The 27,866-nt window shown below is 35.7% G+C and overlaps 2 protein-coding genes across 6 annotated transcripts in view; one reads left to right on the top strand and one right to left on the bottom strand.

Annotated features, from left to right (window-relative positions):
• Positions 1-10,145: 10,145 nt before the first annotated feature.
• JRKL (JRK like) lies at positions 10,146-14,025 on the bottom strand. The gene is made up of 2 exons (XM_037029739.1): positions 13,944-14,025; positions 10,146-13,535 (listed from the first exon to the last, which is right to left on the bottom strand). Exon 2 carries the CDS (start codon positions 13,386-13,388, stop codon positions 11,814-11,816), a length of 1,575 nt encoding a protein of 524 aa, XP_036885634.1. The 5' UTR covers positions 13,389-13,535; positions 13,944-14,025; the 3' UTR covers positions 10,146-11,813.
• An 89-nt stretch (positions 14,026-14,114) lies between these two features.
• CCDC82 (coiled-coil domain containing 82) overlaps positions 14,115-27,866 on the top strand; it is a 32,480-nt gene continuing 18,728 nt past the window's right edge. The window contains exons 1-4 of one of the 5 annotated variants that reach the window (XM_037029724.1): positions 14,413-14,836; positions 16,658-16,734; positions 18,599-19,325; positions 19,783-19,984. In XM_037029724.1, coding sequence (XP_036885619.1) covers positions 18,612-19,325; positions 19,783-19,984 — 916 coding nt within the window. In that variant the 5' untranslated portion in view covers positions 14,413-14,836; positions 16,658-16,734; positions 18,599-18,611. Of the gene's footprint in view, positions 14,168-14,358; positions 14,383-14,412; positions 14,837-16,642; positions 16,735-18,598; positions 19,326-19,782; positions 19,985-27,866 lie in introns of those variants that run through there. The other 4 variants (XM_037029723.1, XM_037029725.1, XM_037029726.1 and 1 more) reach the window with 4 other exon arrangements.

The following is a 27,866-nucleotide window of genomic DNA, read 5'->3' as shown; positions in this document are numbered from 1 at the left end:
TATCTACATGGCAGATAAGCAAATGAAAAGATGCTCAGTATCAAATATCATTAGGGAATTGCAAACCAAAACAACAATGACATCACTGCATACCTACTAGAATGGCTAAAATCCAAAACACTGACCACACCAAGTGCCAGTGAGGTGTGAAATAACATAATTCACGGCTAATGGAAATGCAAAATCAGGCAGCCACTTTGGAAAAGAGTTTGGCAGTTTCTCACGAAGCAAAATGGTCTTACTATATGATTCAGCAATTGCTGAATCTCCTAGATATTTACCTAAATGAGTTGAAAAGTTCTGTCTACACAAAACATCCTTTACATCAAAAGGACCTCTCTTCAGTAGGAAAATGTATATACTGTGGTACATTTATACAATGCAATATTATTCAATGATAAGAAGAAATTTTAGCAAGCCATGAAAAGACATGGAGAAACACTAAATGCACATTGTTAAGTAAAAGAAGCCAATCTGAAAAGGCTACAATTCTAACATTACCACATTGTAGAAAAGGCAAAACTATAGAGTCAAAAAATCAGTGGTTACCAAGGTTTCAGAGGAGGAAAGGAGGAATAATGAAAAGGTGGAACACAGGGTTTTTAGGGCAGTGAAACTATTTTGTGTGATACTGAAACAGTGGATACCTGACATTATATATTTGTCAAAACTCACAAAACTATAAAGCACAAAGAGTGAACTCTAATGCAAACTATGCATCTTATTTAATAAAACTCTATCATTATTGTTTCACTGATTATAATAAATGATCCATACTAATGCAAGATGTAAAAAATTGGGTAAACTGCAAGGGTATGAAAAGAAAGGTGTATGGGAACTCCCTATACATTCTGCATATTTTTAAATAAATCTAAATATCAATCCTACTAATGACCAAAAAAAGGTAATCATGTCACATTTTATAATACTTTTCATTTTTTGAGATTTTTTTTAGAGAGAGACAAAGGGAGGGAGAGAAACATCAATGTGAGAGAGATTCATTGATCTGTTGTTTCCCGAGGACCCAGCCTGCAACCCAGGCATGTGCCGTAATCCAGAATTGAACCAGCGACCTTTCATATTGCAGGCCAGTGCTCAACCCACTGAGCCACACCAGCAGGGCTTCATAATACTTTTAAGTGATTGTTACCCAGAGTAGCTTGTGAAATAACTATAGCTCTATTATAATATTGTTAATTTCAAAGAAAATTCTGTTTAAGGTGTAGACATCGAGGTAATTTAGTTACCCAAGATAATTTATTTATTATATATTAAGAGATTTTATCACAAGGTTTTTTCATTATCTATAGGGTCCAAGTCCTATTGTTGGATGGGGAACGTAATGATGAACATGATCTTAATATTAAAGATGTAGTTATCACCCTAAATTTCTTGACAGGGGTTATGCCTTATTCATATGCATATACTCTTAAAATGTTTGTCAAATAAATAATTTTTAAAATAAATAAATTTATATATTGGTTGTATAACAATTCTTCACTTAGTTCTTTCCATCGATTTGTCTATGTGGTAGTCATTATTGCTCCTCAGACACCATTGAGCAAAAAGATAATTATAAGACTCATCTACAATACAAATTCTTTCATTAACCTTGGCTAAAAATGTTTAAAGGAGTCAGATGCTCTAAATTAGAAATCCAAAGAAAGGGAGACCTATTGTCATGGATGTTCTAAGAATGTAAGTCTCCCAACGAACCATTATATGTTTTTGTTAAAAATGCTTTATTTGCTATGGTAAAATACATGTAACTTAAAATTTTCCACGGCTAAGTGTGCCATGAAGTGGTAATTATTACATTTACAATACAGTGGAGCTGCCACAGCTACTCGTGTTTCCTGACTCTTTAATAATCCCCAATGGAAACTCAGTACACATTAAGCAATACTCCACCCCTAACCTGGAACCTCTAATCTACTTTTTGTTTTTATGAATTTGCCTCGATATTTCATATACTTAGATTTTTATTATCTATGATAATGCCATGTAAAATTTATGGGGAGATGAAAACAGTTAAACTCTTTCAATTTTGGAATTGTGCTCATGTAGCCTAAGTCAGATCCGGGCTAAAGAGTGGCAGGTAGGTAATCTAGTTAGATCTGCAGACACACAGTATTCAGTAGATTTTGCATTACATCTTGTTAGTAGAAGGGGAAAAAAAGAAAAGCTTAGTGACTATTTACAAACAAGTTGTCATAAACATGCTGATCAACACTTACTTGAGCCCTGTCACAACTTTTTTGAGTTTGCATCAAGGTCTGTCCTAAAAATGGCACACACCAAAAAAAAATCCTGTAATATTGAAAATTGTTTGATATAATAAATTCAAAAACTCCTCTTTAATTTGAGATTTTCTAGGAAACTATGCTGTTAGAAAATGTATTGTGGAAAATTGTTGTTCACCTAAACTGCAATCTATATTGACATAGGTTATTTTTACCTTAGTAATAATTAATTTATGACCTCACTGAGATAGCATGAATTAACTAAACAAATATAATTAAAATTATGTACATTTTCTTAAATTCAGAGAATTAAATGTCACTTCTAGTTATAAAAATTAACATTACAGATAAAAAGAAAATTACAAGTTTAAAATACAATACAAAGCCTCAGTTACCTAAATAGCTGGGTATACTGATTGGAACATAGGAAAGTGGTCTTACTTGGAAACATAGAGTTGAGATTTACAAAAATTTAGAGTAGTGACAGAAACCATATCTGGGATAAGATCACTCAGGGATTCAGTGGCAAGGGGGAGGAGCCAGATAGAATTCTAATACCTTAATTTCAATGAGAAGTGACATGAAGAGGAGTCTATGAAGGAAAATCAAAAAGAATGGATAGCTTGGTGACACAAGCATTTATAAACTTCTCCTGTAACTTCTTCCATCTCACTATAATCATTTCCTTTTGTCACGTCTCAAAATTGAAAGACTAAAATAAGAATCCATGTGGTAGGCATACAGATTTTCTTATCTAGAAAAGTTAGATGGTATAAAGGTGATAAATAGTACCAAATTGAAACTAAGCACGGTATCTGGCTTTTTCTTACAGCCCTTTTGTACTCTCTTAACAGCTGCTTAACCTCAGACAAGTTAGTCTCTTCACTCCTCAGTTCCCTCTTCAGGAATAAGGGATATTATTGTTACTGATACTACCTAGGTCGTAGTACAATATTTTGATGTGGAATAACTTGTATACTACTTGTACATCATTTAGCAAAGTAATTTCCACATAGGAAATAATATCCATTGTTATTGCAACATAGTTAATAACTTTAAGTGAACAGGAGGAAAAGTTCAACCTGTTGACTGAAGTGCAGAAGCAGTCACAAACCCCTGTGAAATTCAATACAAAAAACCAAAGTCATCGAAAGAGAGGCATATCATCTGTCTCATTATGTTTGTTGTCTAATTCTTTCTGGACTTGATTTTTATTTTAGATTCCATGGCTGGGTATATTTTTGATGGCAAAATGTGATTCTTTGAAACTGGAGAAATTAAAGGCTTATATTCTGGAAAGCACCTATTTATTCTGAAAACTAGAACCCTAAGGGTTTGAACAGTGTCTGACATATAGTAAGCACTAAATAGATATTACTGCACAAATAAAAGCTTCTGAAAGTATTCCTATTGCTATGTGGTAATTTGATCAGTGCTCTCCCTACAACCTTTCAACGTGAAGGAATCATGGAGCCTGAGTTGGAAAGGGCATCTCACCCAACCACCAATGTGGTGAGTGAACCCCTTCTCATACAGTCCAGTGAATTGCCTGTCTAACCAATCTTTTAGATCCACCAGAGACGTAAAATGCCATACTTCTGGAGGAACTCCATATATATTCTGGAAGAAATTTTATTTCATTTTATAAAATATCTGTATTATACAGAGTAAAAATAAGGTAGCACTAAATACTTCAATGAAAACAAGTCAAAGTGGTGTTTAAGTATATGATCAAATGCAGCCTCTTGTTTTCAGTTGCCAAGTAACCCTTATACTTTTCTGCAACAATGATTTTTCTTGACATGCCTTATACAATAAAAGCTTTATCAAATGAGTCTTTTACAAACGAGGAAATCTGTACATTTTCCCTTTCACATACATTCTGACACCTTTCTGTTACTTGTGTTAATTGGCACCAAACAAATCTACTCAGGGTCTTCCCTTGTAAATTTTGTGTGAGGATGTGGAAATCAAGTAGCAAAAGGCAGAGAACTGAGGCTTAGTCTCTAGACAAAAGCAAGGTTACTAAGAAGCAAGATACTTTGTCAGATAGACACTCAAAAGATACTATGTAGAAAGGAAAAAATAGAAGAGCTACTGGTTCTTGATAGCATTTATTCTCTTAATTTCAGAATGGCATCAAATACCAAGCATCTCTGTCATCTTTTGTCAAAATGCTACTAATGAAGAGGTAGATTCTTGCTGCTGCTGTCTTTACTGGTAAGGGAAACCACACAGCTGCTCACAGTCAACTTGAAGTCATTTCAACATGATCATATTTTCAAAAACAGTTTTAAACAACAAATCTGCCATCACTGTTAGCACTCATGTTTTATGTTTTTTACAGTATTTTCCTTATTCAGAAAGAGATAATGATTGTACAAATGCCTTTCACTAATCTATTCAATAGCCCTTTACTTACCATTTCTCCTTTTCGGATTTGTTTCTTTACACTGTATCTTTTAATAAAATATTGATTTGTATACCTGGAAGGGATTTCAACCACAATTGATCCTTTACTGCCTTTACAACTTAGTGAAATGCCCCCTTTCAGAGATGTCTTAAAACTGAGAATCTACAAACATCATATAATTGTAATATTTTAAAAAGGTGACTGTGAATAAAAGGGTTAGTTCCCATATAATATGAGAAAGCAGCTTAGAGCATTGAAAAAGTTGTGTCAGAACCCTATTGTGTAAATTGGCTTAACGCATTGTAAAATAAAGTTGCAAGTCTCTACCTCTACAATCCCTCCCTTCAACCACAAACTCCTATCCTCTGTTACCTTGCTCTTCCACTCTTCTCTTTATCTTTGATTCCCTTTCTCCTTTATTCTTTCTATTAACATAAAAACAAACATACCAGTTGGCAAAGTATTGTACATTATTTTATTTCATTCATCTAGCAATCTGTATTATTGTTCCCGTTGGAGAGATACATTGAATTGGAGAGATTTAAAGATTCATCCAAGACCACACACTGGGGACTTCTGATACCAAGATAAATAGAGAAAGCAGATGCTTTATTCTTATCTTAGATCAATCATATAAAAAGTAGATAATTTATACTTTTAATGAAGCAAGTACAGTATAGCCATCCTCAGGAGAGAAAGGTGAACTTTTGGAGGACCATAAACTGTGAGAAAATCGTGTTCCATATAATGAAGAGTGAAAGCTGGAAGCAGAAGTCCAGATACAGTGTAACCAACAAGGGGCCTAATGCAAGGATCCAGACACATGCTACCACCTTGCAGGCTAGTCACAAGAAAAAAACGAGGCCCATCTTCAGACAGGAGCAGAGCTTGAGGTAATCACAGGACAACATCCCTGGTAGCTGGTAACACAAGGAGGGATTTGAAGTATCCACCCTCAGAAAACATGCTACCAAATTCTCTATCTGGCAGGATATAATGCCCACACCTTATTCTCATTATCAATGGCTCCAACCAAACACTAGCCAATGTTTCTTTACTTCCCACCAAACCTTAGCCAATGTTTTCATACTCTGCACAACATATGCTGTATAAGCAGAGACCATAGTCTTTCAGGCAATTTCAGCTGTAGAGTAAGGAATTCACAATTAAGAATGACCAAAAGTTGGAAGAGTACCACATCCATAAAAGACTACAAACTCAGTAAGATTAGGGAAGGGTAAATGATTCTCTGGGAATAATTGCCATTATTTTTATTCCAGAAAAGACTCTGAATAAAATTTGTGCATTCTGCTACCATAGTATAAAGTTGTCAGCAGGAAGCAGCTCGTTAGCTGCTAGGGAATCATTTCCAAAAACCCCCTCTATCAATGCAGGGCCAGATGATTAGTTCTCATCATTAGAATGTGAACTGAAATTGTATATATATCAATTCTGAAAGAAGAAGCTTAAAAAAGTAGTTTATATTCTTCATTATTACTTTTCCTATTTTCTAACTGGATGCAGAGGACTCTAAGCCTCCCGCAAATGCAAAAATCACAAGGTGGAAGAAGTCTGGACCAACGAATCACCACTTGAGCAAAAATTGTGCTCTGATCAAGTCCTATGTCATCACAAGACTTCTGAGAGAAATGCATTTATTACAGAACTCTAAAATTCTGAGGCTTGTCAGCTAAATTAGCCAGATCAAGAGAGAAATTTGTACTTATCTATGGGTGTTGCTATGACAAAAATCTCAAATTTGTGGCATCCAATTTGTGATCAGGAAACAGGCATCAGGAAAATTACTATCAGAGGCTAGAAAGATGGACTAGTGGTAAAAAGGTTTTAAAATATTGCCTTCAATAACTGGAGAAGTAGACCAAATACCTGTGTGCTTGCAAGTTTATAGCAGTTAGTTCCCAACTGAGGATGTCCTCCACAGAGGACATTTGGCAATAACTGAACACAACGAAACATCATGGAAATTTGTTGTTTTTCAAGATCAACTCAACTGTTTATAATTCCACTTCTCATATGAGATTATACTCCCTGATGTCACTTATACCCCAATCAATGAGTCTTTTATTTGCACCCTTTCAGCATGTAACCCTTAATTCATTCTTCCTGAAGTCTCTTCCTCTCCACTGTATATTATTTGTATGCAGATAATCTTACTCACGTATCCCATATAATGCCTTACTCATACAAAGTGTACAACGAGTATTTGTTCAGTACACATTTGTTGAATATATACTGTAAAACATTGATTCCACGGTCCTTGATCTTGTAGTCCATTATTAAAAGCCACACATCACAAAAAAACATGATACAACAAGTCTTAGAGAATCTGAGACCTTAGAAACTAGTTTTCACATTATCAGATGTCTCCAAGGACTGCTAGCTACCCTTTGGGCATCCTTTCACTCCCAGTTTCTAATTGCATGAGATTAGTTACTGTGTAAACTTGACAGCTCCCTTACACAGGAAAAACAGAGGAGAGGACATTTCTAAATAGTGTAGTTGGTCTCACAGGAGTGTCCAACCTTTTGGCGTGTCTTAGGCCACACATTAAATACATGGTGACATGTAATCACAAAAACATCTCATAATGTTTTAAGTAAATCTACAATTTTGTGTTGGGCTACATTCATAGCCATCCTGAGCTGCATGCAGCCTGCAGGCTTCAGGTTGGACACCCCTGGGAGTTTAAGTGAAGGATTTTTAAGGAGGTTAGGGATTTAAGCACAACAAACTAAATTTTACATGAGCAGCAACAAGGGTACCAAAACCAGAAACCACTTGTGGCTGTCCATAGGAAGGAATAATCAGAGTCAAGGGCATATGTGTACACCAGGAAAGGCTAACTAAAAGGAGATATACGTAAGAAAGTATGTAATTACCTTTTTTTCCCATTTCAGACTTAAGTAGATAAACTTAATTTGGCATTCACTTAAAAAATCATTTTAAATCCTTAGCCCACCTAGATGGCTCTGACATTAGGATGCTGATGAGGAGATTGCTTTAGATGGGAAACGAAGGGACAATTTTAATTTCCCTTCTGAACTTAAACCCTGCTACTCAATTGAAGATAGAGATCTGGACTCCTGAAGAGTAACTGTAGATAGATTTGGGATCATAAGCATGCAGGTAATGGAAATGGATACCCAAGGGCAGTAAAAACAAAAGAAAACAAAGAAAAGTTTTAAATGTATAGAGAAGCCAGCAAAGGGATGAATAAGCAAAATACATCATGTTGTTTCCTTCCACAATCCTTATCACATTGTTAGCTGTTCTATCTGAGCTTACAATGAAACCAGATGGGGTTTTTTTCCAAGTGTTATTTTTCCACCTTGATTTCAAGATCCTGAAAGACAAGAACCACTCTTCACTTTTTTATATTTTCCCAAAGCCACCACCAGTACAGTCTTATACATACAGTAAAACTCAATAAATTCTTGATTCACTGTTTTTTGAAGGTTAAAATGGAGATTTATTTTAAAATGCAACATTTAATGCAAACTTCTAACATTAAATAGAGAAGTATTCAAAACCATTCATGTATATGCAACTCTTTAGAATCATTCACTAAATTTAAAACAGGCAAAGAATTCCACTTCCCTCACCCATCTTCAACCAAAAAGCCCAAAAACTCTCATAAAAAGCAAGTTTCTAATTTTCCACAACTTTTGCAGGTAAACCTACTCTTACAGGATTCTTGGCTACCAAGAGTGTATTTTAAAGAATATTTTAATGTACAGTTGTTTTTCTGAGAGATGTATCAAGGCTCATCAATGGAGAAACCTAGCAAGACTGGTCAGAGAATATGTCTATGACTAATTACTTAGTGGAGAAATAGAAAGCCAAACAGAACCACTGGTGGCACAGTAAGGGAATAGAAATTGCAAACTAGGAACTTATGACTTTGCAGCAGATACAGTACACAAGCATCTTCTGGTATGAGCCATTAAATGTTTCCAACTACTGATGAAACATTTAGTGTGGCACTAACTTCTTAACATTACATAACTGAAAGAGAGAAAACAAAGGGGGATTACAGGGACCATCCATGAATGAGCAGCACATACTAGTAAGCCTGAAGCTAGGAGGCTAAAATCCCATCACCACTATTTTGGTATTAGAATGTTGCACTGATGTTCAAGCCACATTTTCCTTGAATTTTTTTCTTTTTTAGCTACCTGTTTGAAACTAACCTTTGTTTTCTTCCCCATATCTTGTTTGGGGGCTTGATTTGTTCCTTTTGATGTCTGTGGATTTGAGTATATACATACTCATGTGCTTTTGGTAACAATGCTTTCTGGTATCTTTGGTCCAGCAAGACTTTCATGTTAGTACTGTAGTGTGCCAACTCTTTGAGATTGCCGCATGAACTAAAGAGAAATAATGTTTGCTGAACTTTTCCCCAGTGGTAGGTTTTAAACTGGGAAGTGAGAAAGGATCCTTATTGAGCTGAGCTAACCAGAAAGCAGATGATCCAAGTCTCAAATGCTGTTAGGTTGTGGATAAACAGGGAAATACAGACACTACATAGTTGTGAAAAAGGAAGACTAATCTCATAAAAGGGTAAAGGAAAAGGCAGTTGCTGCCACAAATACACTGGAAAAGAGTTAGGTAAATTCAGTTAACTGTACCATATAGTAGAGGCGGTAGCAAGGAATAAATGTTGAAGATTTGAAAAGAGTATGTGGTTAGCCTAGGTTGGATAATACAGGGTCTGGCACAAATAATGCCCCTATTTTTCATTACAAAGTCTTTTATTACAAAATCATTAAGTATGTAATTCTGTAAAATAACATCACACTCAAGCACACCCTATGACATTTTCTGTGAAATGTTCAAACTGTTGTCCATCTCATGCAAGACATTCACATACCCTATCAACCACACTCAAGCAAGCCTTACGTCTGCTGGACCCTGTATAAGCACAGGTTTTGACATCAAACACCTGGGTTTAAATTCTTACCTGTAACCAAGTGGTGATCTTCAACAATTAAAGAGTGTGAGCTGAGCATTAGTATTTCCTAATTCACAATTTNCATTTTCTGTGAAATGTTCAAACTGTTGTCCATCTCATGCAAGACATTCACATACCCTATCAACCACACTCAAGCAAGCCTTACGTCTGCTGGACCCTGTATAAGCACAGGTTTTGACATCAAACACCTGGGTTTAAATTCTTACCTGTAACCAAGTGGTGATCTTCAACAATTAAAGAGTGTGAGCTGAGCATTAGTATTTCCTAATTCACCTGAGCATTAGTATTTCCTAAATCCTTATATGAGGATTATATAAGTACACTGCTTGGGATATAATATAGTATTCAATAACTGGCAGCTTTTGTAATTGTTTAAGGAAAGATAGGTCCAAAACAGAACTGTTAGCCTACCAGTGTTGGCAGCCTCAGAAAAGAGCAAAATAGCTATAAATCAAAGAAAGCAAAGTCTCTCACAGGCTAGAGAAGAGTCATAAGATTCACACTCAAGGCCACAAAACAGTGAACCTTTTACGATATTAAAGTTTAAAACCGCACAGCTTAACAGTTGTTAATTTAACCACTAGGTGGCAATGATACAGCTGAATTTCACAGATAAGATTAATTTTAAAAGTGAGCAAATCCAGACAAATTCCAAGCTTTTTAGTATTTTCATTTTAGAGAAATTAAAAATCAATTTACATGATTAATTTATAGAAGATGTAATTATCTGCTTCAATATCTATGCTAACTTCTGATGCTTTTTTCCCTCTGTGCACAGAGGCAATTTATGCAACACAAACAACTTTCAAATTCTCATTGCAGACATGTCTTTAAAAAAAACCCAGACATATTATCACGAAGATAATAGAAATTATGGAAAGTGAAAAATCTTGAAGTTTTAGAATTCTAAGAAGGCACTATAAAATGCAAAGTATTTCAAGATAAAGTTAAAAAATAACTAATTCTACTTTTTAAAAGGGCACACTTTTATATGGGCACACTTTGCTTTTAGATCATAAATTAAATTAATACTCAGGTAAGTAATGTTTTTTCATGTCTTGAATAAACATACTCAATTTACTAAGCAAATTTATCAAAGTTTTGATAAATTTTAGAATGTCTTACAAGTGTCAAAATAATGATGAAATTCCTAAGCATCTGGCATTCTAATTATTTCTGCTCTCTTCATAAAGCAGGTCATAACCTATGGCTTATTAAAAATAATAAAAACTTTATTCTTCTTTCTTTTGAAATGTAATAAAAGGGGAACGTATAACAAGTTTTTTTCAAATTTTACATAATATTAAGTACACAGTAAAAAAAATAACTTTCAAATTCCCAAGATGTTTCCCCACATATAAAGTGGGAGCTCATAGAATACCACATGTAACATTATAAAACCTGTAGTATAATTAGATGAATAAATAATAAACTTATACTGTTACCCAATTAAAAGAACCCAATTTCTTCCCTTTGTATAAATAAAATTTCCCAAATTTTCAACTTTCAGTTTTCTACATACAAATAGATCACGATCTTTTATATACCTGCTTTCCAAGTTTTCTCACTAAGTGAGCAATTACTTCCTATATCATATTTACTTCCATTTCCAGAAAAATCTCCCTAGTACCATCCAAAAATTTTTCTAAGTTATTCTTGAAATTCATAACTCAGTTTCCTTATTACTGAACTTCACTTTGAATTATTATAGATCACCCTGCAATATAATATAGATATTTCTTCATATTTTCAGCATATACAGATACACAAAACAACCATTTAACAGGGTTAGCACAAGAAAAGATTACTGTGACAAATCAAAATCAAATAAAAGAGTTTAGGAAAACGCTCAATATGTTAATTTTTGCTAAAAAATTTAGAGAATGCCACTGTTACGGAAGGGATAATTATAGATCTACAAAAGTGAAAACAAGTACATGTAAATTATATTCATACAGAACCAGCTTCAGATTATCTGCATAAGTAAAAGGACAAGAGACACAGATGACACAAAGCTCAATCCTCAAACCACTTCAGACACATTTTTATACCTGTATTTGATAGGACTGCCTGAGAATTCAGAACACACACAAAATAAAGCCATTATTGCAAAGAGGTTAAAAGTTATCAACACAGTCACCAAAACAATAACAGTGAAATGCCATTATTGACTCGAGTTTGTCATCTTCTGTTTATTTCTGATGGTGGCTCGAAGTTTACGTATCACCAGTCTATCAGGCAGAATCATATCACCTTGTTGTTCCAGATAATCCAATAAATTTTCAGTCCATTGGAGAGCAGCTGCGTGATTGATATGTTTCTCTGGAATCAGTTCTATTTCCTCCTCCTCATTTTCACTAGATTCGTCTGTCTGGCCCTGAGCTCTTCTGATGATTTCACTGTCAGTTAATACTTCATACCCTGGTTCAGTGCTGTCCACTTCAAACCATTTTTCAATGTTCTCAGTAGTGACATTTTCCAATCCTTTGGTGTGTTGTAAAATGGTGGCCACAGTAGCCAGTGAAATATCTTCTTCATCAAAGTCCAAGCTTTCTTTCTCCTCTATGGTAGGGAGAATCTTCTTCCATGCTCTGCTAATGGTAATAGGCTTTACTAAGTTCCATGCCATTGCTACTTCATAAAGTGCATCTAACAGAGTTAGCTTCTTCCAGAATGATTTCAGGTCATTACCTTCTTCCAAATTGTTCTGGAGAAGACCTGCACGATAGTTCCTCTTCATTGTTGCTATGACACCCTGGTCTGAGGGCTGGATCAATGAAGCCACATTAGGTGGTAAATACTTAGCAAATATTTGGCCATCATCTGACCTAAGGACATTTTCATTTGGATGTGTTGGTGAATTATCCAATAAGAGCACAGCCTTTTCCTGCAGGCCTTTGGATCTTAAGTGCTCTCGAACTTCTGGCACAAAAATCTTGTCAAACCACTGACGGAAAATGGAAAGATCCATCCATGCACCTTTCTGGCTGAAATAAGAGACGGGCAAGTTTGAGGTGTCAGTTGACTTGAAGGAGCGAGGTTTCCTTGCTTTGCCCACAACACAAAGCTTAAGTTTGTGTAAACCTGTTGCATTGGCACAACACATGACAGTGACTCTTTCTTCAACTGTCTTGTGCCCAGAGACAGTACATTTACCTTTCATTACTGAAGTCCTAGAAGGCAGGCATTTCCAAAAGAGTCCAGTTTCATCTGCATTGTAGATCTGTTCAGGCTGCAGATTCTCTCGTTCAATGAAGTCACAAAAGTTGTTACAAAAATCTTCCACAGCGGTCTCATCACCATTTAATCTTTCATTTCTAATGTTAATTTCTCTAATGCTGTGCCGCTGCTTAAAACGAGTTAACCAACCAGCAGATGGGTTAAAATCGCCATCCATTCCCAAAGCATAAAAGAAGAACTCTGCCCTTTTTGCACAAATGGGTCCGGATACAGGATTCCCTTTCGCTCTTTGCTGGTTGAACCATTCCAACATTGCTCTGTCCAGTTCCTCATACATGGATGGCTTCATAGACTTCCTCTTAGCCAGAAGACTTGTGGAATCAGAACTGCTTGCATAAGTTATAATCTTTTCCTTATTTTTTCTTATATCCCGAACTGTTGTCTCGCCAATTCCATAAATGACTGCCAGTTGTTTAGAAGAACCCCCATCTTCGAGTTTCTTTATTATATCAAGCTTATCTTTTATAGTCAACACCACTCGCTTTCTTTTCCCAGACATGGTGAGGCTCTGGGGCTCTCCCCACACTCGTACTGAAGCAGCCCACAAAATTCTTCTAGCGCACAGACTCAGTTGAACACGCTGTTTCTTACAGTTTGTCCGGTACCAGGAACCTGGTGGGCCTGAATCTGTCTCGGCTGGGCGTGGCTGGCAGAGACACAACAGAGGAAAGTGAGGGAAGGAAGTTTGAGGGAACAGGCCTTTAACTTAGGTGGGCAGTAGGGGAGGCCCCGAGTCACCGCGGATAACCCGGATTACAAACATTTGTTTTACTGCCCCAGTGGCCGCGGGAAAGGCTACGACCCCAACAAGACCACAAACCTTCACGCCCAGATACCGGGAGACACCCGTCACTAACCCCTGCCACACCCCAAAGTTACGGCAGAGAGCGGAAGAAGCAGGGAGCCGGGACCCGGCTCCTTTCCCCAAGGGGACGGTTGTTTGATTTCTTCCCCGGCAGCCAGCCCTTTCCACCGCAAGCCCCACTTGCCCGCGCTGGGCTTGGCCCGGACAGTCCTCCCAGTCCCTCACAGCCCGCCCGGCCCCTATTCCCACCTCAGATGAAACCAGGAGCCCGCACCACTCCCAGACTAACGAGCGGCGACCGCTCCTCCCACAGCACACGCTCCCGGAAGACGCCCCCTCCCGCTGCCTGGCCCCGCCCCTTATCCCTCAGAGGAGGGACTTCCCCTTGTCTCCGGAACAAGCAGGGACGTCGCTCGTTTGGAGTCCCCTCTGCCCCGGCAAAGGCGTAGGCAAAGGCACAGGCTCTTTGAAAGGTGCGGGCGCGGGGGCGGGGCGGGGCGGAGACTCGCTACGGCTCGGGCTCGGGTTACAGATGGTTTACTGGAGCTGCAAGGGAAGCCGCGCCTCATTGTAGGCCTGGATAAAAATTCCCGCGCTGCCTTANCTCCGGAACAAGCAGGGACGTCGCTCGTTTGGAGTCCCCTCTGCCCCGGCAAAGGCGTAGGCAAAGGCACAGGCTCTTTGAAAGGTGCGGGCGCGGGGGCGGGGCGGGGCGGAGACTCGCTGCGGCTCGGGCTCGGGTTACAGATGGTTTACTGGAGCTGCAAGGGAAGCCGCGCCTCATTGTAGGCCTGGATAAAAATTCCCGCGCTGCCTTACTGGTGGGCGGAACAGCCCTGGGCGCAACCTCCACGGGCGGGCTGCGCTGCAGGGGCGGGGTGCACTTTCCTTCCGCGGTAGGGAACGGGGCGGGACTACCGCGCAGACTTGGAGCAGTGGTTTGGCGGGATTCTGGCCTCACCCTACCCAGGCTTGTTTTGAGTGCGTAGTTGCTCTAAAGTCTAGGGATTTGTGTCGTCTAGCGCTCGTCACCGAGAAGGGTGGTCCTAGGGTCCAGGTTCCCTAGCGACAGCGCTCCTTCCTCCTAGAAGCTGAGTAGCGGACTGGAGGGCTTGGATATCTGCCTCCCGCCTAAGAGCCAGGTTTGTAATTCAGAAAATAACTCAGGTGTTTACTCCCGAGAGAATCTGTTCCTCCTTCTGCCACTCATCCCTGCTGGATTTAGCGAATTACCTTCAGTATTACAGGTTTTATTGAATACTATAGCTGTCCGGGACGCCAAATTGGCAGGAACTGTTGTGCGCAATTGTGGAGTATTGGACCTTGGTAGTAAGTGGGCGGAAATTGGCTTTTCTGTCTTTTTGTGTTTCTTCGTATTTTCCTATTTCTTGTTCAGTCGTGTGCTGCTCGTTTTCCCAGCCATTGGAAGAAATATGACCAATTTATTTACTATAGCCCTTAAGTCATTGTATTATGCTGACTCGGTTTGATGTCCCTAGCAATTTCATCAGATTGTGAGCTCCTTAGGAGCAGAGACCCTGTTGTTGATTTCTTCTAGTAATGCCACAGTTCCGTTCGTGTGCTAGCACGTGGAATGCATGAAATAACTTTTCTTTGGCTTATTAAGGTTACCGTCTAAACTGTCACATGTAAGCAGACATCAAGGAAGGATGATGTTTTACAAATAGGATTGTATCCCCCCGGTGGAACTTCAAGTAATGGCTAGGGTTTTACCGCGCTTAAGATCCTAAAGTGTAAAATGACACCTACATTGTTTATAGGTCAAGTAGGTGATTCCTAGAATGAATCTTGAGGATTAATTAACCTCAAGTATAGAAGAAAGGGTATTCTGGTGAGAAATGTGGTAGGCATTAAAGTACCGTTTATTAGTTTTATAGTTAACTGTTAAGAAAGAACACAAGCAATACGGATTATCGCCTTTGCATTCTTTGGCAGTCAGCATAGCTATGTAGGTGCATTTCACATGGTAATAACCAAGAAGCACAAGGTGTGATAATATTGATCCTCATTCACTTATTTATTGTTTTATGTTTAGAGTTTGTTGTTTTTCTTGTTGCCTAAAGGTAAGATGTCATTAGAGAAGCTTCATTAAATTTTCACTTCAAGAAACTGAGTGTATACTCAGCATTTATATAGATATTGCATCCATTTGCATGTATTCTTCTTTAATTCTAACAACCAAGAAATGTCTTTCCCATAACCTAGCTTTACCTTCTCATTTCTCTCAGGTCCAGTTAGTGAACTGGACCCTTTTTCCTCTGTCATTCTTTCACCCCTCCCTCCCAGTTAACAAAGTAAAAATATCCACAATTTTAAAAATAGGAGCCAAATTATTATAATTATTCAAATTATCTTCTTTTTCAGTGACAGAATTTTTGACATTATTGATTAAAATGGTAGTTTTGAAATATGAGAGACCCTGGAAATTTGGCAGTTGGCCAAATGAAACTTATTTTAATTAAATAAAATGTACCTTCTCAAACATTCAACACTGAAGTTTTCCAAAATACCTTGTTTTCTCACTAGAAACTGCCTTATTTTGAAATTTTTGCTTTTTGACATAATGGGAAAGCCCTTAAAATTTGCGATCAGTATAATCAGTAAGATGATAGAGGGAAGTCTGCAAATTTTCATCGCTCTAGTACATTCTTTTCTTTCCTATTGGATAACTAATTTTCAGAAGTTTTTAGCCTACACAAATTTTCATCGCTCTAGTACATTCTTTTCTTTCCTATTGGATAACTAATTTTCAGAAGTTTTTAGCCTACACACCAAAATTCAGTTACATAATTAAAGAAGCATGTTTGTAAACTTTAAACTATTTTAATGATTTTTTTCTGAAACTAAAATTTAGCATGAATGAGAGATAAAATAATGATTTTTAGAGGCATAATTTTTACTACCTTGTACAAATATAATATTGACAGTAGTCATTTGTGTAGCACCAGATCGGGAATCAGGAGACCTGATTAAGGAGAGATTTCTAATCTCTCCTCTCTAACAAGTTCTCTGATCTTTGGTAAGTCATTTAAACTCTGTGTCCTTGGCATGGATTTTTATAAACAAAGATGATCATATCTTCCTTCTAGGATTATTGTCAGATTTAAAAATGTTTATGAAAATGAACTGAAAATTTACTATATGAAAAGGGTTTTTAATAGCTTAATTGTGTAATCATTGGTACTTTTATACTATGACATCTTAATTCTTTTTATCATTGTTATATTTACTTATATTTACTTATGTTTAAAAACAAAACCAATTATCATATTCCAGGGTATTGTTTTGCATGTATATGATTATTGCTTTCTAGTGTTATACTTTTAACACATAAGTATAAATAAAATAATTTAAAACATTTTGTATACATATAGAATTAGCTCTACCCATGTATATTGTGCATCCTTATTTTTCCCTCAAAAATTTGGGCAAAAACTGCGTTATGCACAGCAAAATACAGTAATTTCTGAAAGCTACTTATGCAGTCTCTTATAACTGAGACAAGTGAATAAAGTCTGTATTTAAACCACTCTTTGGGATAAAAAATGAAGTGTGTTTATTTTCATTTATATATTATATATATATACATATATATATATTTTTTCCTGTAATGGTTTATAGAAAGTCTCTGGGAATATTTTGTGCCATGGTGGAAATATTGGAATAATCAGCCTTATAAGGTGATTTCTTCGAAGGAGATAGGCCTCAGTTAAATGCACAAGCTCTTATACATGTATTATGAAGTCAGTCTCATTATATTGTGATATTTTAGTTTCCTTGGCAACCACAGAAATATATGTGATACTGTTTTTGTAATTATCTTGTCTCTGCGTTCCTTTACTATATGCTTGTGATATTTTTAATAGGGTTTGTCTTTTTCTGATTCAAAAACTTAAAGCATTTGTTTTCCTTTCCCAATACCATACCCTGCTTCACTATGAAACTTTTGGTTTTTTACCTGATTACATTATTGGATTTTTAGTAAGTTTTCTGTTGGATTATATTATATTTTAAACTTTTAAGTGGTTTAAAGCCATTGCCATTTTACTAAATTATATACAGGCTGAAATCTTAGTGGATAGGTTATCTCTTATCTTTTGCACCACTGTCTTTTTTATGTCAGTTGCTACTTTATAACCTTCTTAATATAAGTTGATTGATCCTTTATGTTATGATTCATGTCATATCTCTCTTCAGAATTTTTTGCTTACAGGGTGAGTCATTCTGGTAATCTCACCTTACTTTTCTATACTGGTATCTTTTTTCTAGCATAAGGCCTTTTTTCACACTTGTTTTGGTCACACTTATTTACTAAACTTATTGTGTTCTTTCTCAGTGACAAAGATTTGACTTCACCATTTTTATCTGCCTGAAATCACTTTCGTTCAAATATAACCAGTCCTTTAGAAGTCTATCAGCTCATACCTGTTCAATAAAATCTTTGAGGAAGCACTGATCATTCTAATCTTTTCTGCATCTTTACACTTTTATCAGTTACTTTTATCATTCACTTGGTACTAAATGAATACTCCCTTTTCTTATCATATGTTTACATGTTTATTATAGGTATCATTTTTCTTATCATATGTTTACATGTTTTACTTCTCCACATGGATAATAGTCTTCTAAAGAATAGGACCATGATTTTTCTATGTATCTCTTTCAGCAAAACATGTCATAATTTAGAATATATGTTCATATAATGCTTTCATAGATGTTCATTAAATTATTTGCTGAATAAATGTTCTTCCATCTTCATCTTCCATTTTATGTGATGTTTCCTTTCTGAAGCATTTTATACCAAATAAATACAGTTTGTACCATAAATGCATTTATTGTTATAATGTAGTTATCATTATATTCCTAATAACTTTATTTTGTAGAAGTTAAGTGAAAATGATACAAGTTAGAAGACATGAAACAAGGAAAAATTCTAAAACTCAAGAACATGAGCAGAAATCTCGAGTTGATTGGAGGCGGACTAAAAGAAGTATCTCACAGTTATTTAATAGTGATGAAGACCTTGATACTGATGAAGATCTTGATAATGATGAAGAGCTTGAGAGTGATGAAAGTATTGACAGTGATGAAGAACTTGCTAGTAACAAGGCACTTGATAGTAATAAAAAGCCAGAAAATGAAAGAGAACTTAAATTAATTAAAGCTGAAAGTGAAGGAAACAATGGTGAGCATCTCATTAACACTGGCAACAGCTCAATATATGAAGAAGAAAAGAACAAAACCAAACATAGTAGTATTGACTTACCAGATCATGAAAAACATTCAAGTCAAGAGGATGATGATCTTAACAAACACACTGAACAAATAACAGAGGAGGATGTAGAAGAGGAACACATTAAGCGAGGGAAGAGAAAACGAATCTCCTCTGTGATGTCTGACAGTGATGAGAGTGATGACAGTGATATCCTAGTTCAAAAAGTAGGTGTTAAACGTCCACGTAGAGTGGTTGAAGATGATTGTTCTTCCGCAGAGATAGAAAATCAGCCTGAAAAATCATCAGCTGCAAGAAAACAAGAACAACTCCAAAAACTAAAAGAACTCTCCAAACAAAGATCTCGTCAGAGACGCAATAGTAGTAGAGATTTTGAGGTGTGTTACATTTTATTGGTTTTGTTACTGTTTTAAAATTTTTTAAGTATTTACTACTGAGTCTATACTATTTCTCTACTTCTAGAATTTATTTTTAATGAAGTATCTGTGAACATGTTTGATTACAGTATTGAATCTAATACATTGTTTTATCATGAGCTTCAATCCATCATTCTTTTAAAATTAAAAGACTTTGTGTGGAATTTCCTGTTTGTATCTTCTACTTATAATTTTAATGTCTATTTTAAACACTTTATACCACTTGCCAAGGTATATTATTTTCTGTTTGATTTCAAATGTCAACATTTAACCTGACAAAAAAATTTTAAACTTAAAATATGAAATTAATTTTTATGGATCATTTTGGGGAGGTTCATATTTAATCTTTTAATTTTACATCCATACTAACAATTTTAAAGGTGCAGTTTACTGAAAGAATGTGTTTTAATTGAATTAGGACTCTGAAAAGGAATCCTGCCCAAGCAGTGATGAAAATGATGGTGAGGAAGAGGATGATTATGAATCTGATGAAGATGGAGATAATTACGTTATGGATGGCTTTGTAGTACAAGATGAGGAGGGTGATGGAAAGAATGAAAGTCAGCAAGAAGAAAATTTGACTACATCACAACTGAAATTAGTAAAACAAAATTCTCTTTGTAAGTTAAATATCAAGAAAATGTTTTATGACTGTTCTAATCAGACTATGTCAAGCATGAAATCAGCCTGTTACTGTCATGTTCTAAATTATTTAGGAATTGTAATTTTGTTTTCAGGTAATTTTAATTTCTTGGTCTGATAATAGCTTAGTCTAGTAGTTTCAGGAACGCTTTATACTTTTAAAAATTATTGAGAACCCCAGAGAGCTTTTGTTTCTGTTACTATAGCTATCAACATTTACTATTGCAGAAATACAAATTAGGTATTTATTTATATAAATTAAAATATATTTATTATTTCACTTAAAAATAACATTAACAAACTCATTAGACAAATAAATAACACTTTTATTAATAACTATTTTTCCACCCAAAATGAAAATGACATTGTTTTACATTTTGATAAATATATTTAATGACCAGCTTAATGGGAGGCAAAGCAATTGGGTTCTTATTTGTGCTTTTGCATTCAGTCTGTTGTGATGTTCTTGTTAAAATAGATGAAAGCAACCTTGCTTCACACACGTAACTGGAAAAGGGAAGAGTACATATTTCCAAAGTAATTGTGGATATTCTCTTTTGCCACAACACAGAAATTAGACATGCAATAGCTTCTTAATGGTTAATTGCAATATGGAATCTAAAGCAATATAAGTGAAGCAATGTAAGCAATATAAGCTTATATTTCAATCCATTGGTTCATCTTGCATGTTGAATGGATCTTTTACCCTTGCATGATTTTATAACATCATACATTGGTCATTTGAAAAATACTGCTTCACTGGGTTATACGGATCTTCCAAATATTGACACATTTCATGATACAATATTTTTAAAACTATACTTGTTTATATGACCACCAGTCTCATTAGAAAATTCTTTAGGTTGGGGAGTTGATAAAAATTTTGAGAATTCTACACTTTACTCAAAAATGTTTCTTTCTTTTTCTTTCTTTTTTTTTTTTTGTTGTCTTTGGCAACAAAACATGGATTATTGAAATGACAGGCTCCCTTTGTTCTCCTTTGGGAAAATATTTGACAAATGCCAGAATAACCGTAGTTTGTCAATCATTCTTTCAAGTAAACATGGTGTTTCATGATAATTAAGGCTTTTTCAGTTCTCAGCTCAGTTTTTCCTCAAAGTATGATTATCATTCTTTGGTATGCAGCCTAAGTACTTTATGCATATATCCCATTTCATCTCATTGAGTACTAAAAAGATGAATACTCAAGACTCAAGATTTAATAAAATTAATAATTTTTACTACTTTGTCAAGGACATTCTTAGGAGAAAGTAGCCTTTTTACAGAGTGCATAGCAGTGATGACTTCAATAATTGTACTCTGGTGTTACTGCTATGTTAGGGGGCAGCTGCCTTACCTATAGTTACTTATGCACCCTCAGTAAAAATCCCAACAGTAAAAACAGCAAATGATTGTCTCAGTGTTACTGCTGTGATCTCACAGATCACAAATGGACTTGGGAATTTACAGGGGACTGCAGCCAACTGGTTTGTAGAACCACTGGTTTTATCAGGACTTGAAATATCACTCCATGAAACCTATCAGCAATTGGAAATTAGAAGCTTTTGTATTTTTGTGTAGTTAATGAAAATATAAATAATAGGACTGAAAATTTAGGACATCTTTAAGTATGTAGTATTCTGGTCTATCCATATAATTACACATAAATTCAAAGATTGTTTTTATGATATTTTACAACTTTGATAGAAACAGACTGTTGGATGTATACTTTTCCCTTAAAGAATGCCTTCTTTCCAGATTTTTTACAAGGGGAAAAACTACTTCTAGGATGGTTTAATTTAGACCTCATTGTTTATAATAAAAGAGTAGATTGAAACATATATCAAATTTTGAGAAATTTAGCAGTGTGAGATGCCAATGATAGGCATCTATGTATTGAAAGCTAATGACTGTTAGATCAATAGGTATTGGTTCATCTGCCACCTGGACATTTGAATGTCAGAGAAATACAATTAGGAGGTACCCCATGGTCCTGGATTATAATATCTAGAATGTGATAGAACATTTTCTAAGAGATAGAACATTCCTACTCCTAATAATTAATGAAAATAGAAGTCCAGCATGTAAGAAGTATCTTAACTTCTTTCTCTATTCTACCCTCTGTGCTTGCTTTTTTTTTTTTAAGGGTCATTTTAGATTTACTGAGAAGTTGAGTGGAAAGTACAAAGAGTTCCTATCTAACCCCTCACACACACACAACATACCTGTTACTAACATCTTGCATTAGTTTGGTGCATATGACATGATGAGCCAATATTGATACAGTATTATTAACTGTAGTTCCTAGTTTACCTTAGGGCTGTTTGTGTTGTACATTCTATGGATTTTTTTTTGGTATTTTTAAAAGTTTGTTGCTAAATTATAGTTGATATATATTAGTTATAGGTATACAGTATAATGCTTACGCATGTTATATAAGTTACAAAGTGATCACAGTAAGTCTAGTACCCATCTGACACCATACATAGTTATTACAGTATTATTGACTGTATTTCCTAACGTGTACTTAACATCCCTGTGACTGTTTTATATCTGAAAACTTGTACTTAATCCCTTTCACCTTTTTCACTCATCCCTACACTTCCATTCCATCTGGCAACTATCAGTTTGTTCTCTGTGTCTGGGAGTTGGTTTCTTTTTTGTTTGTTCACTTATTTTTTTAGATCACATAATAAGTGAAATCATACATATTTTTCTTTCTGCCTTTTACTTAGTACCCTCGAGTTTCATCCATGTGTCTCAAATGACAAGATTTCATTTGTTTTTATGGCTGAGTAGTACATCCTATGGGTTTTTACAAAGTATAGTGACACTACAGGTGTGCACAATTACGTATCATACAGAATAATTTCAGTCTCCTTAAAATCATCTCTGTTCTACCTATTTATTCCTCCCTCACTCCCCTGAACCCCTGGCAACCACTGATCTTTTTAATGTTTCCATAGTTTTACCTTTCCTAGACTGTTTTACAGTTGGACTAGAATCACACAGCCTATAGAGGTTTTTTCTCTTGGTCTTTCTAATTGTCAAGTTGATGATTAAACTTAGGTAATCAGGGAACGATTTTGACAGCATATCTCTTAATTTTCCCTAAATAAGTTTGGAAAGTGAAGATTATTTGAAAACATAACTAGGGATTTTGGATTAAAATCCAGTTAATGTGGAAACTGGAGATTTGTTCAATGACTAGAGAAGTCACCGAGGCAGCTATAAAATCAGAACAATTAAGCAATACTTCTATTTATAGTATTAATTTCTTAGCTTTGGAGAAATGAACCTATAGCCTCTTCAGATTGGCTTCTTTCACTTAATATACATTCAAGTTTCCTCCATGTCTTAATGTGGCCTGATAGCTCATTTCTTTGTATCACTGAAAACTATTCCATTGTATGGATGTATTACAGTTTGTTTATCCATTCAACCTTGGACAGACAGATTTTTTCCAAAGCTTTGGCAGTTATGAATAAAGCTGCTATAGCAGTTGTGTGTAGATTTTTTATGAACATATATTTTCAACTCATTTAGGTTAATACCAAGGAGCTCTATGCTTGCTTTTACTACTGAGCATCTCCACATTAGAGGAAGATGTGATCCATTTTTTATGTACTACATGTTATAACGTGTGTTCTTAATTTTAACTTCTGGCTCTAGTCTTACATGTTGTCTTAATATTTTACTATATTCAGTGCCTTTTTTCTTCCCTTAGCCACTATTCTAAATCTTTTTGTTCAAATTTCCCCATAAATCCACAAAGCATTGTATTCAGGCTCTTGCACCCATCAATCCAGTGAAATTGCTCTCACTAAAGTTAGTGATAATTGCCTAGTTGCTAAAATGCTCTTCGTTTCATATATGTTAACCTGATATTGCTGTGTACTTTGCCACCAACCACTGACCACTCTTACTTTTAGAAAGTTCTCTTTCTTAGCTTCTGTGCTATCACTCTTTCTTGTCTTTCCCTTTATAACATTGCTTTCCTCTTTTTTCATCTATCATGTAAGTATTGATGTTTGTAAAGGTTCCATTCTCAACTTCATTTTGCTTGAAGTTCAAGCATTCTCTGCCCCATAAGTTCAGTCCAGTATATAGGCAAAAATTCCCAAACTTTTATTTCTAATGCAGATTTCTCCAAAGCCTATGACCCAGTTTTTCATCATCATATTAAACATTTTCGTCAAGGTGTTTTTCAGATACCTCAGAGTCAGTATGTGCAAAACTAAATGACTGAGAGGTAGCATAAATGAGTTTTGTGGTGGATGTGAAATCATTGTTTTCCCTGTTGTGGTGGTGGTTGCATCAGTGATACCTCAAAATAGATTAGTTCTCCACCCCCCATTGTTCCAGTATGGGAAGAAAGTCATAGTCTTTTTCCCTTCTTACCAACCTCTATATTCTTCTGTGTATGTATTCTGAGACTGCAAGTCACAGAAAAGATGTGATAGAAAGTAGAGGGATAGACTAGCAGTGATCCATTGTGTTCCATATCTATAATGTTCACTTACTAAAAATATTATATACAGGTAGATAGTAATAATCTTCAGATTTGTGGGTACTGAAGATTATTTTTCCAGTACTCTTATCATATGCTCAAAGTGAGAGAGAAGTGGTAGATACAAAAGTACATCTCTAGTGCCTTGCTACATAAACACTTGCTAGACTGGAAGTTGGACTAAAGTGGACATTAACTTAGTTTCCACCTAGCACTCAAAGGGAATCATTCTATCATCACAGCACAGAGTATGCCCAAGAACAATCTCACATCCGTTTATGTTAAATGTTCAATCCCAGAACTTTTCCTCTTGCTCTAGGATAAGTAAAAAGTACCAGTGAACTACTTTTGCAAAAGGCAAAAGTAGCATTGCTCTGAAACTCAGAGGAAGAGAATACCTGTGAAAATTTATGTAAAACATTTGCTTTGCAATTTTTGGAAAAGAAATAGGAAATTTTAAGCCAAGAGTCATTTGAGGCAAAAGGGAGCTAGGTAAGATAAAGGTAAATTGCCAGGATATAAAGTCAGAAATAAAATCTATATTGAAAATGGTAAAAAGCAGAATTAAGAGTACAGAAAATCTGACCAATGATATGTAGGGTAAACCAAAATTCTTCAAACATAGAGAAGAGAGAAACTAGTTCCGAGGTAACAGATGATAAAGGAATAGAAATGAAGATCCTGTTTCACAAACTCCTGGGAGGAAAATAGAGAATAAATGGAAATTTAAAGGAAGAAAAAATACATGACTGTAGTGAGACATGCAAAAAGATTTGAATGTACTAAGAAACAAACTATTTCTGGATAGAAAGACGTATGGACATGAGAATCTAAAGCTTTGATAGAAGAAAATAGTGAGTTGCCAAACACACTGTTTATGCAGGTTAAAGAGGTACACATCTCCATAAGATAATGAAAATAGATTTGCAAATAGACATGTGAAGGAAATTTTTTTAATTACAACAATAAAACATTAACCATTCTTTTTAGAACTATAAAAATATTTAAATTTAAGTGCCATATTAATGTAATGTTAATGATAAAAAGTTGTAGCATAATTTCAACAGATTCTAAAAAGGCATTTGATAAAATTCAATGTCCATATCTAGTTTTTTAAGTATTAAAAAATAGTAATATGAGCATATGTTCTTTACTTAACAAAGAATATTTTAAACCAACAGCCAGCATACATTCAAAAAAGCACTGGAACGTACTCTCTTTGAAATAAAGAACAAGGCAAAAATATTTTTACTAACGTTGTTCTAGTGTTTTGAACAATGTAACATGACATGAAAGTAAAATATAACTACTAAAAGAGGAAAGACATTCTTTGAACATAATGTGATTATATATACAAAAGCTGTACCTTTCTAGCCCTGGCTGGTGTAGCTCAGTGGATTGAGCACGGGCCTGCGAACCAGAGGATCACAGTTCGATTCCCAGTCAGGGCACATGCCTGGGTTGCAGGCCAGCTCCTGGCAGAGGACGCACGAGAGGTGACCATACGGTGCTATTTCTCTCCCTCTCTCCTTCCCTTCCCCTCTGAAGATAAATAAATAAAAAACTTTTTAAAAAGCTGTACCTTTCTGATTTCTCTAAATAAGGATAAAGTTAGGAGGAAGGATGTAAATAGATTGTGAGCAAAAGCAGGTGCAGCATGTATTTCCATGGCTTTCTCATGTCTTTTCCCCCTACGTGGGGTCAGAGTGAAACCTCTTGAGAGTAGAAAAAGAAGTCAGTTTCTTGTTCTGCCTCTGTCCTTTTACACTGAGCTTACACCTTCATTCCAGAAGAAAGTACAGCCACAAATCCACCTATGAGAATATTTATAAACATTCTCTTCATTCTTAAACAGCACTAGCAAGACCACACCTTTGTCACGGCTGGGGAAAAAAACAGTCAGTGTTCAGGAATTCTTAAAACAATCTCTCTCTGTCTCTCTTTGTCGTTCTCTCTCTCTCTCTCTCTCTCTCTCTCTCTCTCTCTGGAAGCTCATTTTCCAGAAGTATCTAAAAGAATCTTAGTTATTGTGGAATTAGTAAAAGATCTCGGGAAAATGACCATAGTATCAATAATTATTTAGATGGTATAATGAGGGAATTTTTACTTACACTAGCAAACACAGTAAGTTTTCTAGGCCTAACCTTAAACACAGCTTTGTAGGAACAATAATAAACTTTACTGTGAAATAGAAAACATGAGGGAAAGGGGTGACATACCATGTTTCTGGGAGGTAAATAGTATGAGGAATTATTTCTTATGTGATTATATGACTTAACTTGACAAAACAATCCTAAAGTTCATTTGGGAGAAGAAATGAAATTTGAAAGTAAAGAGTAAATCAAAAGGACTAGCTAGTCCCACCAGGTATAAAAAGTTACCATGAAACTGCAGTAAGTAAAGCAGCATAGTACTGACGTGATAATGATAGCCAGATTGGTGGGAAAATGGTGCTGAAGCAAAATCTTAGCATATATGTGAAATTGATGCATGATAAAGGATGCATGGGAAATCAACAGAATGGCTAGACTGTCCAATGACTGGGGGTGGGGAAATTGATTAACTGCTTTGGAAAAATCAACTTATGCACAAACATAAATATTGTTGGTTTTGTCCTGTGTCCTGTAATAATTTTATAATCCTGGAGGAAAGTTGTAAACAATATTCCTAGGATATTCCACAGAACTCTACCTAATAGAGGAATTAAAGCACTGAATAAAGTTCTGGAGGAGGTCTGATCCCTAATCCTGATTCTGCCTCTATCTAGTTGTGTGACCTTGGGTAAATTATCATCATTATGTCATTTTTCTTAATTTTAAGATGAGATATTTGAATTTTCTCCATTTTCCATACAAGTTTAATATTTCATGTTCTGAATTATAATGATATCAAATCCCATGCCAAAGAATATCTTCCTCTAGAGGGTAGTAGCATGAAATCAAGAGTCAACAGGCCTGGTTTCCAACCTTAGTACATTAGCTGTGTGATCTCAGGGAAGTTTTACATCCTCTCTGTTGCTGTTTCCTCAACTAGAAATAAACTGAGGGTCATGATAGTACCTAGTAGGCTTGTTGTGAGAATTAAAGCAATGTATGTAAGTGCATAAAACAATGCCTGGCATGAACTTGCTCAATACATTTTTTAAAAATTTGAGATGCCAGCATAATTTTATGACCTACACATTCCACTCAAGTACGATGAAATCGAGGCTTACTTCCTGACTTTTTTTAAGATGATTGTGGTACCCATTGGTAGGTGAGGGATTATGTGATTAGGAAAAAACTCCAGGTGGTTCTGATCTGCTTTTTAAATCCCAGTCCTAAGGAGACACTTTCAGGGTCTTTGAAATA

This window comes from Sturnira hondurensis, unplaced genomic scaffold, assembly GCF_014824575.4.
Source record: "Sturnira hondurensis isolate 20B ecotype Veracruz unplaced genomic scaffold, ASM1482457v3 Scaffold0020489, whole genome shotgun sequence".
In the NCBI taxonomy this organism is placed as follows: Eukaryota; Metazoa; Chordata; class Mammalia; order Chiroptera; family Phyllostomidae; genus Sturnira; species Sturnira hondurensis.
Note: the sequence above shows the minus strand (reverse complement) of the source record. Positions and strands in the feature narration are given on the sequence as shown.